This window comes from Eutrigla gurnardus (genome assembly GCF_963514095.1).
Source record: "Eutrigla gurnardus genome assembly, contig: SCAFFOLD_78, whole genome shotgun sequence".
NCBI lineage: Eukaryota > Metazoa > Chordata > Actinopteri > Perciformes > Triglidae > Eutrigla > Eutrigla gurnardus.
This window is the reverse complement of record NW_028155363.1, coordinates 60725-77300: the sequence shown is the minus strand read 5'-3', so window position 1 is coordinate 77300 and position 16576 is coordinate 60725. Positions and strand designations below refer to the sequence as shown.

The 16576-nt window shown below is 43.6% G+C and overlaps 1 protein-coding gene and 1 long non-coding RNA gene across 2 annotated transcripts; one reads left to right on the top strand and one right to left on the bottom strand.

The window, feature by feature from the left end:
- Positions 1-1419: 1419 nt before the first annotated feature.
- Positions 1420-4999, bottom strand: LOC311010335. The gene is made up of 3 exons (XR_014596769.1): positions 2985-4999; positions 2145-2232; positions 1420-2056 (listed from the first exon to the last, which is right to left on the bottom strand). It is a non-coding gene; the product is annotated as an uncharacterized lncRNA (long non-coding RNA).
- Positions 5000-13323: 8324 nt separating this feature from the next.
- Positions 13324-15709, top strand: LOC311010338 (zinc finger MYM-type protein 1). The gene is made up of 4 exons (XM_084040860.1): positions 13324-14885; positions 15013-15181; positions 15277-15406; positions 15550-15709. Exon 1 carries the CDS (start codon positions 13339-13341, stop codon positions 14833-14835), a length of 1497 nt encoding a protein of 498 aa, XP_083896986.1. The 5' UTR covers positions 13324-13338; the 3' UTR covers positions 14836-14885; positions 15013-15181; positions 15277-15406; positions 15550-15709.
- The last annotated feature ends 867 nt before the right edge of the window (positions 15710-16576 follow it).

Here is a 16576-nt window from a genome sequence, read left to right as displayed (position 1 = left end):
ATTTTCTTCAGGGTTCCAGAAACCTTAACCCGGTGCCTAACAGTGCCGAGTACATGGGTCACAAAATCCACCTTGACCAAAAGGAAAAGTTGGTAATGTTTGGAGTGACCCATGTCATGGCTATTGATGGGTACAGTAAGAAGATTGTTGGGCACTCCAATATGCCCATCAAAAACAACATTGTGATTTATCATGAAGTGTACAGGTAAGAAAAAAGAGAAAAAAGTGTGCAACTGCTTAAATGTAAAAGGGTTAAATGTATTTGTAATGTCAAAAAACAGAATGAATAATTATATTTAAATTTAAAGTTTTCCTTCTGTATGTATTCTCTTCAGATCAGCTGTGTTGTCCTACGGGATATGGGACCAAGTGCGAGTAGACTGTGGTCGGGAGTTTTTCCTGACCCTGTATATGCAGGCGAAGCTGGCTGCATACTGTCACAACAAAGAAAGGCATCCATACCTCCACACTCCATCTAACAGGGTAAAATACATGAAAAAATACAATTGATTAGAGTTGAGCCAGATACTCGGCTGAAACGAGTATCCGGTACGGATAAAGCACTTTTGCCGAGTACGAGTATTATACGAGTAATACGAGTCAATATCTGTGCTCGGATTAAATAAAAATCCTCATTGGGTAGCTGACTGTGTCTGCGTCCTGTGATATGCTACAGCCCCTCCCCTACACACTCGCAGATGTGTTGTTGTGTCCGCTCTGATCACTCACACACAGAACAGCTCTCTGTCTCTCCCTCAGTCACTCAGGTTCGCGGGTCGTTTTCCGTTAATGTTTAGGGTTTCTTTCTTCAGCTTCAGGTTTGTTATTACTTAGGTTGGTACTTACTTATGAACTAGTAGAGTTCTGGTACTTCGTTCAGACGTGGTGCCGACTCGCGTTGCGTCTCTGCCTGTCGGAGATTTTTCTTTTTCTTTTTTTAACCGTCATCTGGCTGCCTGGCTCTAACACTTTCTTGCTGTATTTCGTGAAAAAATAAAGCTGGTAGTGGTATAAATATTGGAAATCAAGCTACACACACACACACACACACACCTGGTGTGGGGAAAAAAAAAAAAAAAACCAAAATATATATATAAAAAAAAAAGATCACACTGATCATAAAAAAAATTAAAGTTAAAAGAAAAAAGTTATTGTTGAGTATGAAAACTCTTGTTCATTACATTTTACTTGATAATTGCAACCGCATGTGTTGTATTCATTGTTGCAAAACTTGTTCTGTAAATAGTTTGTTTGCTATCGTGATCAAAACCATTGATCTGAAGCTCAATGCTGATGCTGTCCTGTAAATAGTTTTCTAATCAGCAATACCGGTCCAACAACTACTGGACCATGATTACCTGTAGGGAATGTAAATATTGTGAATGCAAATGAGACACCACACAATTATGCTATTGAGATTTATTTTTTCACATTTCTTTTACACATGTTTGGTGTATTTCTTTTTGAGTAAAAAAAAAAAAAGATTGAAACTACATGAAATTTATGTTCATGTCAAAATAAAAGAAAACAAATGAGGGTGTTGTGATTAATTACTGAACTTAAACGCACAAGGCATAAATCAGGGCCAAAACAATAAGTTACAAAATTAAATGATCCTACATTTTGTCCACCATCTTCTCAAAAATGTTGAGAAGCCTGTCTGTCTGTGCCTCCAAACGTTGAAAGCGGTCCTCATCCCTCTCTCCTTCCTTCAGGATAATGTCAACAAGACGTTCCCTCCGGGCTCTTTTTTTGGGTGGAGATGAATGTGGTTGTTGTGGTGGTGGTGGTTGTGATGATGATGATGATGATGATGATGATGATGATGATGATGAGGATGATGGTGTTGGTCTTTCTGGAGGTCCTGGCAGACTGCTGGCAGTGGCAGTGCTGCTCGTTGTTGGTGGCTCATTTCCCACTGTGCATGAGGCAATAAGGGCAGGTGGTGTTACTGATGGCCGTGACCCAATTGCCTCATGCATCAGGGGAAACCACTGCCAGCTGCCTTTTCCTCCCCCTGATCTGTTCCTGCTCCAGTAGGGGGGGCTTTCAGGTCCTATAGGGGAGAAAACAGAAGTAACACAGTCTTTATCTTTTTTTTATGAGTGAATTTGTTTCACCAATTGCTACTGTATACTAATTACCTTGTATTTCTTTTTTAGGTTTTCCCACTTTTTAGCCACCTGTGTTGCTGTCATCCTCCCCTGCAGACCCATCTTCTGTACAATTGTCCTGTTTACATAATAAAAAAGTTATGTTATGCTCACCAAACGTATTTTCCGGACTATTTGTCGCACCTGAGTATTAGTCGCATCTGTCAAAAAATACACCATGAAGAGGAAAAAAGTTTATGAGTCGCATTTATTTTTCAAACATTTAATTACTAGCCGGGTCTCATATAATGGCCGGGGCTTTGAGGCCGACATCAAATAGCCTACAGGCCGGGTCAAAAAAGAAAAGAAAAAAAACTGTCGCCTGGAGCAAACTGATGAGGATATGATCAGAAACTATTTGTGGACTGTCTGTGAAGACTGACGGGAGTGAATCCGACCTCTCCTCTGCTTCAGAGAGGGACAGCCGCTTGCACTGTCGGACCTGGGTCTCTGGTCCGTGTCCGGAGCCCGGTCGGGATCGGAGCAGAGACCGAAGACGGGCCGACAGCGCAGCGAGAACAGCACATGAGGAAGATGAAGATGAGCTACTGAATGAGGAGGGATTCAGAAATAAAAGCCTCGCTTCCCTCTTGTGGTCATAGCGTAGGCTATATTTTTTATATATAAGTCGCTTCTGAATATAGGTTGCATGGCCAGCCAAACTAGGAAAAAAATGCGACTTATAGTCCGGAAAATACGGTAGCCTACATTAGAACCTTTATATAGTCTCCCACAAATAAAATTAGCACCACAACAAAGAAGCAATGGTAAGTAATAAGTAACAGAAATACATTCAAATGCAATGCCACAGTAGGTTACAAACAAACTCACTCCCAGGCCAGCTTTGAGGCATTTCTTTTGCCAGTAAAGAGAGCTTAATTTCTCATTCTGAGCTTTATGAGGAGCTCCGTCTCCTCATCAGACCCTGTAACAATATGGACACAATCCCTTAATCACACAGAATGCACAGCAAACAATGTGACATCAGAAAAATAAAATGCTATTTAGATACAAGTATTTTGCTTTCTTTTTCTTTTGTTTGTGACAAATAGCTTATATACTTCCACTTGTAAGCGGTGGGCTCTGCCATAACTCTGCAACAGACAGTCTAATTGCACAATTAGTACCTGCCCGTGCTGGCTCCTTTAATTCATTTTCTTCTTCTTTGGTGGTGAATAGACAGCAGACAATGGTGTTTGAGGTTCATTATCGCCACCGCATGGACATATTTTCCGTGCACCACTGCAATGCATTGTGGGTGATATAGTTCACTTCAGCTGTTCAGAGAAATGGAACAGCCCTTATAGCCTCATTTATATAGCGCTTTTCTCCAAAGCGCTTTACAGTAATGAATGACATTCACCCATTCACACACACATTCACACACTGACGGCGGAGTCAACCACGCAGGGCGACAGCCAGCTTGTCAGGAGCAAAAATGTTATTGGGCTGTTATTCTAAAGTTGCAACACTCCTGAAAAGCCAGCTTGTCAGGAGCTTGTCAGGAGTGTCTTACTCAGGGACACCAGGCACTCAGCTAGGAGGAGCCGGGGATTGAACCGGCAATCTTGCGGTTGCTAGCCAACCCGCTCTACCTCCTGAGCTAACCCCCCCTTATGATGGCGGCGGGGATTTCCCCGAGGGCAAGTGCTTAGGGCAAGTGAGCAAGGGCGACTCAACCTGTTTTTGGAACGCAGCCCCGTATAGGTGCGTGCTCAAGGCTCCCTCAAATAGACCCCGCTGCCGATCACAGATTCACTGATTCACCTTGGCAAATAGAGCAGCATACTTTTCCCCGCAGGAGGCAGAAATCCTCATGGAGGCATACGAGGAGGTTAAACACTTAATTAAAAAGAAAGGCAACACCGCCACAGTTATAAAGCAAAGAGAAAAAGCATGGCAAGTATTGCTGACCGCCTGAATGCTTAAGTAGTGCACAATTACACACTCACCGCTCCGCTGAAACATCACAATTTCAATCCAAATAGTTAATTCACATCTCCAAAAACGCAGTTGTACTCTGATTATGAATCAGTTGAATTTTTTAATTGAAATGGACTGCAGATAGCAGACTCCATCAGACTGTATAACTCTTTGATAAATAGATGACATTATAATAATAATTTAATTTATATAGCACCTTTCAAAGGACCCAAGGTCGCTTGCACACTGACTTCATTGAATTTCCTTTTGGGATAAATAAAGTTTCTCTTTTCTTATGTTTGTGTAGCCGGGACGAGTCTGCAGGGTCCCGACTACGCTGTTCGTGTGTAGTACTCTGCGTTCACTCAATGACAGGGGACACGGGGCTGGTTCTCACATTCACTTTATTCCTGCATAACGGTGACATGAGACACAATGTGAGTGCACTGGTCATCTCCTCTCCACATAACTCCTCTTCCAGTGAGGGACAGCGCAAACTCAACCATGCTACCACATTTCTCCACACAGTAAAGTTAACAGGTAAACATTTCTAACATGGCGGCCAAACACACACATACCTGCATAACGGTGACATGAGACACAATGTGAGTGCACTGGTCATCTCCTCTCCACATAACTCCTAACACGCACAAAAAAAATAAAATACATTGAGCATGTAGGCTACGACATGGAGGACCCACACACACACATGCACTCGCTCACTCACGCACACATACAGGGAAAAGTCGCTGCAAAACAAACTCTCGTTCTCTCGCTCAAAATGGCTCTTAAAACACGCCAACACACAAAGACCTCCATAAACATATCTCGAAACATTTGTACACCAACATTCTTCTGTTAATTTTGCATTTAAACTCGAGAAATATGATTTGTTGATCCGTGAACAAAACGACATACCTCTTCCAGTGAGGGACAGCGCAAACTAAGGAGAAAGGAAGCTATGCGCCGTCATATCCACAAACTTTCAAAATAAAAGCTCAGATTTGTAAAAATAAAAGAAATACAAAAATAAATAGACAAAAACTTGAATTATATAACTGATAATCCACATTTAAAGTAAAAAGAAACTAAAGTGTGATGGATTTTAGTGAAATTAATAATAATAAAATAAAATAAAAAATACCAAAATATGTTGTTTCCTTTTTCTATCTGTTACATTCACCCCTCCTTAATTTCTCCAAAATCCTGAACATATGGAGAGTATTGTATTCAATAATTGAGAACGGTCAAAGGGATACAATGTTCAAAATTCGCTCAAACCAAGATGTCCCCTGGAGCCTAAGTCCTTAAACCAGCATATAAAGCTACTTATATAATAAGTTCAGAGCGTTGATCAGGCTACGGCATCTCCTAGTTAACATGATGCCTTGTACATCACATAAAATCTTGGTACACAATCCCACCAATGAAAACATTTCCCACATCAGATCAAAAGAATACATTTACTGAAAAATGCAAAAAAAAAACACAGGCTATGCCTCTACTATTCTCCTTTAAAACAAGGTCATCAAAGACTGGGACTTTCTACTGTTACGACCCAGCTCGTTGTGGAGAGCAGCAACATAAGTATGATAAGAAAAGAGATGGAATATTGACACTGGAGGAGTTCTGGTAAGCGTTGTGCGTTTAATTCACCGTAAAAACAGGCTGAGCACAAGCAAATACAATAAAACAAAGGCTACACAGGTGCCAACAAACGACCCATACAAAACATAGGGAGACATGAACAACTGGCAAAAATATACAACGAAGAACAAAAAGAGGGCTGCACCCAGCAGCTTGCAACATCAAATGAATTAGAACAAACTAAGGACAGGCAATATCCAGGCAGTGCTAACAAAACCGACCACTACTCTCTAGACCCACCTAAGTGCAACCTCCGGCGACTTGAACTGACTCAGGTTCACAGCCGCCCCCTCTGACTGTGGAAACAGGCTATTTAACATGCTGGAGACAATTGATAGCTCCCGATTGGTGGGTTCCCGAACAGCATGCAGGCAGTAGGCGTCGGTGTCGGCTCCAGGAGGACCAAGGCTTGAATAGGAAAACACAGCGGGCAGAATCAAACACAACACACACTAACCACAATCAATCCCCTTAACGGTAGCCAGTGGCGACCGTAACACTACCAAACCCACGTACAATACCCTTTGGTAGTGGTTTCTGCACCATGTTCTCTATCAGTCTATTGACTGCTTTAACGACCCTGCCTGTACGTGTTCTGACAACATGTCTCTCGGGGCCCTGAATCTTGTGTAGGTGCCTGACTATCATTCACTGTTGCGGGCATGATGTCACAAGGTCTTGTCTCACTTATGTCAGGAAGACTGGTTAAAGGGTCATTCTGCTCATTAGTTAAAGGGGACTTGGGAATCACACTGGAACCAGGCGAGTCTCTTGGAGATGAGACTTCCTCTCTTTGTCCTATGCTTCCACTGCCTGCAGGGTCAGCTTCAGAACTTCCAAGTGACATCCGATCAGAGTCTCTGATTGGGGAACACATCGTCTCATCCTCCTCTTCTGACTCCCTGCCCTCTCCCGATGATTCACAGTCAGCATCAGATGACATGCACACCAATGAGCAGGTCCGGTCCTCTGGATTTTCCTCTGCCAGATCACTCAAGGTATCAAGTGGCTGAGGCAGAAGCCCACTGATCTCGTCTGAGGTGCCTGAATCTGGTTCTGCACTGGTTTGTTCAGGGATTGGTAAAAAGCTCACATCCAAAATCAGGTTCCGATGTACCACCTTGGTCTTCCCACTCTCACCCTGAACTTTGTAGATGTGGGTTTGGGGATTACGATCTATAACTGTATAGATTGTGGGTTCCCACTTGTCCGCCAACTTCCTCTTTCCTCTCTCTGCTTTGTTGGTGAGCAGAACTCTGTCCCCAACATTCAGACAGGTGCCTCGAACCTTTTTGTTGTAGCCATCGGCTTGATGTTGCTGTTCTTTCCTTGTATGCTGCTGAGCGATACTAGCAGCTTCATGAAGGCTTGCCATCAGTTTGCTGGCGTAGGTGTTGTAGTCAACCACACTGGTATCCTTCAAAACCTGCTTGAAAACCATGTCCACCGGGAGTCTTGGGACTCGACCGAACATCAAGTAGAATGGGGTGTATCCAGTCGTTTCATGCACGGTGGCATTGTAGGCAAAAGTCAATGTTTGTATCTGTTGTGCCCAATGTTGTTTAGCTGCCAGAGGTAAGGAGCGTAACATACTGCCAAGCGTCCTATTGAATCTTTCAGTCTGCCCGTTTCCCATTGGATGGTATGCGGTTGTGTGTGACTTTGCTACCCCTGTGAGGCTGAGGAGTTCTGAGATGTGTTTACTTTTGAAATTGGCTCCCTGATCTGAATGTATCCGCTCTGGAAAACCATATATGCGAAATACATTGTCCCACAGCTTCTTCGCGACCTGTTTCGCCGTCTGGTTTACACAGGGGAAAGCATGAGCCAACTTTGTAAAGTGGTCTGTTATGACCAAGACATCCACTGACCTCTGCTTGTTATCCTCAGCACTCCAAAAATCAATACACACCAACTCCATGGGTGCAGTGGTGCAGATGCTCTCCAGGGGAGCCCGGGCAGCTGGTTCAGGGCTTTTTGCTAGGATACATCGCTGGCAGCATTTCACATAGTCTTTAATGTCTCTTTCCATCTGCGGCCAGAAAAAACGCTGCCTGGCAAGGTGCAGGGTCCTGGCCTGTCCCTGATGTCCTGCGAGGTCATGCACACCAGAGAGGGCCTTGACTTTCAGGGCAGCTGGTAAGACAAACTGGTACCTTGTATGTCTAGTAGAGGGCTCTTTAAATGTTCTATAGAGGACTCCATCTTGAACTTTCAGACGATGCCACTGTTTACAGAAGGCTCGTGCTCTGGGGGCTAATCTGTTTCTCTCCCTCCTAGATGGCAGATTTCCTCGTTCCACCAATAGCAGGACATCCTGGATGTCTGAGTCTGACTCCTGACTGCGCCGAAGCTCCTCAAGAGACAGGGCTGGGAGTGTGTCTTGTTGTGAGGGCACCATCTGAGGAAGAACCTTGAGAAACTGTACTGCTCGAGACTCCGCAGCCACTTCCCACTCAGTGTGAGCTTCACAGATGGACTTAACATCAGAGGAGCCCTGACCTCCAGCTTGATAACAACCGGGAGCACTCGTGGTCACAGAGCCTGACTCATTTATCTGAAGACATTGAATCTTGCACCGAAAAACATCCTGTACTCCTTCCTCCTTTGTCCCCTCAGCCTCTGCCAGAAGATCCTTGTACGGCTCACTCATCAGCCTTTGAATCACTGACCTGGTGAAGGGGTCCCTACTCAAGGCGTCCGCCACAATGTTTTTTGTTCCAGGGATGTGTTTGATGTCAAATGTGTATGGAGATAGTCTCGCAACCCACCGCTGTTCACATGCGTCGAGTTTCGGTTTGGTCATTATGTAAGTTAATGGATTGTTATCAGTCCATACTGTAAAAGACTGGCCCTTTAACCAATGACTAAATTTTTCACAAACACTCCACTTGAGCGCTCAAAACTCCAAACGATGAGCACCTATGAATTTTTAGTACCATGGACTGAAATACCTGAGCAAGCATAGCGGAGCTAACCGCGAATAGCATTAGCACGGCCGTTACCAATGACACAACACAATGATATACACTGAAATAAATGATTCTGACCCCTCTTAAACGTTACATGCACTAATCAAGCATATTTTAATAGAAATGTGTTATTCAACTTTCCTTATAAAATGTTATTAATTCCATCATATAATGTCAAAATTATGACAATCTTATTTTGTTTAATTAAATGTAGCTTGAAAAAGATACGCCTATCCTCATTTGCATTCTGTTTGAATTTTTGGCGCATGCTCACTAACATACCGCCGCTTCAGGACCTTGGGACAGAAGTTGGTGTTCACTCTGGGAGACCTGCCGCCTGTTACACTAATTCAACGGCTGAGTTTCGCATTGTTTGGGTAAGTCTTTAATATGTTTTAGTTATCATTTGTATGTCATAGTTTTACTTTTACCACAGTGTATTTACATTTTTCAAATGTTTTGATCGAGTAGTTACAGCTATGAGCCTGTTCAGACGGTTAAGCTAGTCACATGTATTACCTAGGCTAGCTACCATATGTTAACATGCTCCTAATACATTATAAGATATCCATTGTCCCTGTGGTTAAACACTAGTGAACTCGTTTTTAATTAGTTGCGACTTGGGACCCCTAATCCAGTCTTTTCGTCATATTTATGGCGCATTAACATTAAGATATGGCCGCACGGGAGGTGGCGACGGTTTATCTGTTCGGCCATTATCACCTTCTTTGCAGCGAACAACGTACGGCTCGGGTGCAGTTCAGTCCCGCTCTTCATGGGGAGTCTCGGAGTCTCCCGCAAATAACATGCCGGAAGTTTTAGCGAGCGGGTAAGAGTGCGCGCGCTAGAGAGACTGCGTGTAGAGTTCTCAACGGGCCCGATGCCGCCGACCCCCACCCTTTTTTTCCTCTCTCTCTCATACACATTTTATCATGACCAGCAGACGGCGACGGTGAATTCACCTGCGGCAAGTTTACTTTTCACCAACTCCATCTACTTCTCCAGGCTAAAGGCGCGCACCCTCTCCATGATGCACGTAAATGGTAAATGGCCTCATTTATATCGCGCTTTTGTCCAAAGCGCTTTACAACAATGACTGACATTCACCCATTCATACACACATTCACACACCGACGGTGGAGTCAACCACGCAGGGCGACAGCCAGCTGGTCAGGAGCAATTAGGGGAGCCGGGGATCGAACTGGCAATCTTGCGGTTGCCAGCCAACCCGCTCTACCTCCTGAGCTAAACCCCCCCAGTCTGGCTGCATGTTACACGCAGCAGCCAGACTTTCTTTACGGCGAACAGCAGCGATGATTAATACATTTTTTTTAATTAAGCCGAGTTACGACCGGAGTCACTTGTTTATATTTTAGACCCGAAACCCGCGGGTCCCGTCGGGTTTGTCGGGCCAACCCGACCCGTTGAGAACTCTAACTGCGTGTGGTCGAGCTGCATGATCAGTCACACACATTCTCCCTCATGATTAAAAATGTTAATAATGAAGTGCATGCCGCACCGCTGCTACAAAAAAATGAGGGGAAACACTGGTAATATAAAATAATAATGTAGCATATTTTCCTATCCCTGCCTCTAATCTGTCATCTGTTTCATATTTCAGTGATGCTGAGGCATAATTGAGATGTAGACTTTTTCCACACTTGATTTTGCACTGAATGATAAGCTTAAGATTTCTTTACAGATGCAAAGTTGGTAACATGTTTTTTTATATTGTGTTCTTACTTGGCAGGCTTTTCTCATATCTGATTTTCAACCCATGTTTGGAACCTTTATATTGTTTTGGTAAGTATACAGATTCTTCACAGACATATAATTAAACAATCAGTCAGTTTAAATCTTATATTGATTTGATTAATAAATCTGCCAGTTGTGCCAAGGATAAATAAATCCAAGTACAAGTAAAGCTGTGTATAAGTGTGTAACAGTAACATATTAGCATTTGTTGGCAGCCTTACTCTAACTATAGAGGTTTTAATGTTACATTACAAAATTACAGTAAAGTAGTAAGTAAAGTAGAGTAAGTAGAGTAAAGTAGTTTTTTTATCTGCAGGCTTGGTTTTTAATCGAAGTTGGATCCCCTGAGGTAACTGTAAAACACTTTAAGTAATGTTTGATTGTCTGTCTTCTTTTCTTCTCCACTTTTCTGTATTTGTTGTTTGTCTAGTTTATGTGGCAGTGTAAATACTGTGGTGCGTCAAGACGCTCAGAACTTCTTAAACATTACAGACAAAAACATATTCATTTTGGGCATGGCCATCATATTAAGTGTGTGTATCCAGATTGTCCATGCATTTTTAGGACTTGGAATTCACTTTATACACACTTGTCAAGGAGTCATAGCAATGCCTTAAAGCACTCTGACAAACTTACATTTTCCTGCCAGGTATGTGGTTTTAGGGAACTTGGAACTGTGTGTGATTATTTTGCACACATAACCCATCATCTAAAAAACAATGAAACAGTTAATTGTATGTTTAAAGGCTGTGAATACAAATCCAATGTATATAGTACGTTCAAGTCTCACAAAAGTCGGAAGCACAGCTTGCATTCATTGGTAGATTTTAAGGATGATGTAGTACATGGTCTTGTTGTGACTGAAACTGCAGAGCCTGGTGGTTCAGACAATGAGGAATTCTGTGACAGCAGTCAGGCTGATGATGTTGATTTAAATACATCAAAGGATCAGACAAACATAATTGAACAAAAACTTGCAGCATTATTATTAAAACTAGAAAATATTTTTCATGTCCCAAGTACTGGAATTGATGAATTGCTGGAAGAACTTCAGTATTTGTTAAGTACAGCATCTCTGTGTAGTACAACAAATGTGATACAAGACACACTCAGTAGTTACAGCCTGCAAGTTGATCAATCTGTCATTAAAGAACTTGCATCTACAGTAGCACTCTCAACCTGTGAAGCAGAGTATATGGCTCTGGCCTCTACTAGCAAGAGTGTATATACCTAGAGCACCTATTGGAAGGAATTGATCACTACAAATACACACCAACAGTAGTGTATGAGGATAACCAGGTTACAATTGCCTTAGCCAGAAATCCTGTCAGCAGACAGAGGTGCGAACACATGGACATTAAGTACCACTTTATAAGGTCAGTTGTAAACGAGGGGAAAGTGACCCTGTTATATTGCACTACCGAAGAGATGGTCGCAGACGTTATGACCAAACCTGTCAACAAGTTAAAACTGAAAAAGTTTGCAGGTATTATGTTTGGTATCTGAAATAAGCGGGTGCATATATGAAGAAAAAAAAACACCTAACCCAGAAACTGTTTTTTTGTAGTATTAGGTGTCCTTAATAACATACTAAAAGTTTACCAAATTTTGACCACTATAATGCGGCGTTCACACCGGACGCGATAGACGCAAATACAATTGCTTGAGACGCTTGTATCGCGCCGCTTGATCATTTTGGACTATTTGTGTCATTCGCGTCATTCACGCAGGACGCTCATTTTTGAACTGGTGCCGCTCTAGCGGGGGAAACGAGGGCAGCTCCGGCGGGTCACGTTGGCGGACCCTCCTCCTCCGCCTCGGGGTACCCGATGCCAGAGTCCGTGAGCCTCCTCCGGGAGCCACATCCCTCGCACCGCAGGTCTCCCCAGGGAGAGTCGGGGCCACATTCAACTACGACCTCAGATCAGACGAGACAACTCGCTGAATTCAAGCATATTACTAAACTAAAAGAAAGTAACCAGGATTCCCTCAGTAGCGGCGAGCGAAGAGGGAAGAGCCCAGTGCCGAATCCCCGTCTGACGGGCGGACGTGGGAAATGTGGCATACGGAAGACCGCTTGCCCGGTGTCGCTCGGGGGCCTGAGTCCTTTTGATTGAGGCTCAGCCCGTGGACGGTGTGAGGCCGGTAACGGCCCCCGTCGCGCCGGGGTTTGGTCTTCTCGGAGTCGGTTGTTTGGGAATGCAGCCCGTCCATCTCAGCTGCGGAGCGCCTGTCCATCTGTCTGTCGGCTTGAACTCGTCACTGATTGGATGTCGCGGTGCGATGCCGCCTGAAAAGTTCGATATTTTCAACTTTATTTGCATCGCTTCAGACGCGCCATTCGCTTCATCTGCAGTCCTCCAGATGCTGTTTCAGGTTTGTAAAATAAATAATGTTCTTCTATGTATTTCTATTTTAATGGTTCTAGACTAGTGCTGCTCTCTATGAAAAGTGAAAACCATTTCAAGAAATTAGTGGTGAGTTAGAGGTTAGCTAAATTTGTCCCTTTCACTGTAATTTGACATGTGAAAGGGATTTTTGTTTTGTTTTACGCAGATAAGTCAGCTACATGCAGGGATGAGCAGCAAGGGACAGCACAGCAACAAGAGAGAGCAGGTGTACTGCCTCCTATTGATTTAGGGACAAAAGAAAGTGGCCCAAAGCAGGTGCCCCTCTCCCAGTACCCGTTCAGCCAATTTGGTATCCAGCAGAGGGCATTTAACAAGAGCTGGTTTGAGGAATTTTGTTGGCTGGAGTACTCTGTCTCCAGAGACTCTGCATTTTGTTTCCCTTGTCATCAATTTGGAAGGCAGCATGTCTGTACCAACAAGGATGCTCTAATCCAAGAAATAACTATACATGTCACCAAGCAAGTTACATCCTCCAAAATGTATTCTGTGATGGCAGATGAAGCCCGAGATGGCCACACACAGCAGCTGGGAGTATGTGTCCGTTTTGTCACTGAAGAGGGTACCCCAAGGGAGGCTTTTCTTGGTCTATACAAGCTGGACAAGTTTGATGCAAAATCCATTGCAGATGGTATAGAGGCGGTGCTTCATTCCCACAACTTAGAGGGCCTCATGTGCGTTGCTCAAACGTACGATGGAGCAGCAGTAATGAGTGGAGCAGTGGGAGGGGTCCAGGCCCGCTTCAGAGAGCGACACCCAGAAGCAGTTTATGTGCACTGTTATGCACATGAGCTGAACCTGGTTCTGTCCCACTCATGTAGAGCCATACCAGAAGCTGCAGCATGCTTTGACCTACTTGAAAATCTTTACACATTCTTCAGCAACTCCCTTGTCAACCACAACAAGTTCACAGAAGTCCAAAACCAACTTGGACTGAAGACATCTGAACTTGTGCAGCTCTCCACAACTAGATGGGCAAGCCAGGTGAGGTCTGTCAAAGCTGTCATGAGCAACCTCCCTGCAATTCTTACATGTCTCCGAACCATGAAGACAGCCATGGCCCAGGGAATCCTGTCAAAGCTCTGCAAACTGAAGACCATCTACATGCTAGTGGTGTTTTCCAAAGTCCTAGGGATAACTGAAGGGCTCCATCGTTACCTGCAGGGAGAAAATGTGGACTTGGGCAAAGCAGCTCAGTATAAGACGGCAATAACTGAAACCTTGGCAGATCTCCGCACGGACTCTGGGGCTGAAGACATGTTTAAGAGTGCCGTGACTTTATGTGAGCAAAACGACATCCAGCTCCCTGCTGGTTCCCGGCACAAACAGAAACGGCTGGATGATTTCGTGGTGGAGTCAGCCTGTGGGGCAACTTCTAATCCGACCACCTCAGGTGATTTCAAGCATCATCTTTTTTATCCATGTCTTGACAGGATGTTGCAGGAGCTTAATCACCGTTTTTCAGATGTAGGGGAAGAGCTCATGTCAGGCATTCAAGCCTGCAACCCAACTTCTCCGACCTTTCTCTCTAAAGATGCCCTCCAAAACCTTGCTACCCATTACAAGATCCCACTGAAGTCAGAGGAGCTTATGGTAGCTACAAATTTCATCAAGAGGAAGCTTGAGAAGGAGAAAGGGAAACAAGTCTCCAGTGTGAAAGAGAAAGACCCTGACATAGCCACTGTGTTCCACATGCTTGATGAGGACATGTTTCCAACCCTGAAAGCTGTCCTCCAAGTGGCTCTGACAATTCCTGTAAGCAGCTGTAGCTGTGAACGGTCCTTCAGTGCATTACGTCGTTTGCACACATGGCTAAGGAGCACTATGGGCCAAGACAGGCTTAATGACCTTGCTATCATATCCATCGAAAAGGACAACCTGGATGCCATAACCCCAGACAATGTTATTGACAGATTTGCCCAATTGAAACCACGTCGGCACAGCCTCATTTTGCCACCACCACCACAAGAAAAGTAGAAAAAAAGCTTTAGTTGGGACAGAGGGGTTGGGGGGTAGGATAGTGGATAGTGAAGCACAAAGGAGAAAATGACTTATGAACACAAGAAATGAAACTGAGTTTAGAGCAGAGTCATATTGAAGATATCAAACTACTCCTCGTCCTTCTCCTTTTCTTTCATCTCTTGTGTTGAATAGTCATTTTTGCTTCACTGTCCACTCCTTTCCTTTCCAGCATTAGTTTGATATCTTCAGTACAAGACTCTGCTCTAAACTCAGTTTCATCTCTTGTGTTATGTGTTCTCAGTTTCTCTTTCTTGAAGAGAAACTGAGAACACATAACACAAGAGATAGACAGATAGACAGAGTCAAACTGAAGATATCAAACAAATGCTGGAAAGGAAAGGAGTGGACAGAGAAGCAAAAATGACTATTCAACACAAGAGATGAAACTGTTTAGAGCAGACAGAGTCATATTGAAGATATCAAACTAATGCTGGAAAGGAAAGGAGTGGACAGAGAAGCAAAAAGGAGTTTAGAAGAGAGGAGTGAAGAACAGAGCAAGACAGCAGAGGTGCCAGGCAGCATTAATGTAAGATAATAAAACAAACTTCTTGTTTGTTTGTTTTTCAGTTCTGAAGTTTATGAGATGTCAATCAGGATTACATGCACTGCAAGATTTTAATGTAATGCTTATGATCAGTTTTAACACCTTTTTATCTTTTCTTTTTTCAGCGGATGCAACACACTATTCGTGGATCCTTCAGGACAGCACCTTTGTCTAGATAAAGTATGTATGTAATGTGTTTTCTGAATTAGCAATAAAACATTTAGTTAAAAAAAGAACTTTTTGCATACATCTTTTCTCCCTCTGGGCTAAGCCTCGGATCTCCCATAATCCTAGATCCGCCCCTGTTTGTTGTGATTATTTATTGCATTTAAATGTGCCTGGAACTGTGGAAACCTGCCTGTGAGGTCTCGGTGACGTGTACGCACTGCGCGCCATCAGCCAAACTTCCACTCCAGCGCCAGCTGTGATTCGCATTGAATGAATGGACTTTATTTACGCCTTGCGCCGAGAGTAGACCAGGTTGGAGCTGGCGAGCTTTCAGCGCAGTCTCGGCGAGGCTTTTGCCACGAAACTTCCGCTACGCCAAGCTGAATCTGTGACGCCTCCCCCTGCTGCGCCACCACACCCATCTTGGCGCAGGCGATCCACCAAACTGCCAAACTGACCGTGCGCAAGGCTGCGCGGGTCGAAACTTACATTACGCCGGCTCCGCCACCCTGCGCCGCCCTGCGCTGCGCCACGAAACTAGGCCCAATGTCTTGAAAACATGATTAAAAATAACAATAAGAATAACATGTGAACATATGACTTTGTACAAAATCAATCAGCATATTTACAAAAGAGTCCTCAGGGGGGAATGTGCTTCTTGGTGTGTGTCGACAAAATTGTTTGAATTTGAACGGAAAACACAATTTTGAAAAATGACAACAAAACACGGAATTTTGAAAAAATAAAATGGAAAACAGAATTTCGAAAAAAATAAATGGAAAATACAGAATTTAGAAAAATGAAAATGGAAAACACAGAATTTAGAAAAATTAAAATGGAAAACAGAATTTAGAAAAATTAAAACTGAAAAACTGAATTTAAAATGGGAAAACACTGAACACGGGACTTAGAAAAATTAAAATGGGAAACCACGGAATTTAGAAAAATTAAAATGGGAAAAACACAGAATTTGGACGAATTAAA

Excerpts from the sequence above, each read along its gene's own strand:
- LOC311010338 (XM_084040860.1), top strand. The coding sequence starts at position 13,339 with ATGTATTCTGTGATGGCAGATGAAGCCCGAGATGGCCACACACAGCAG.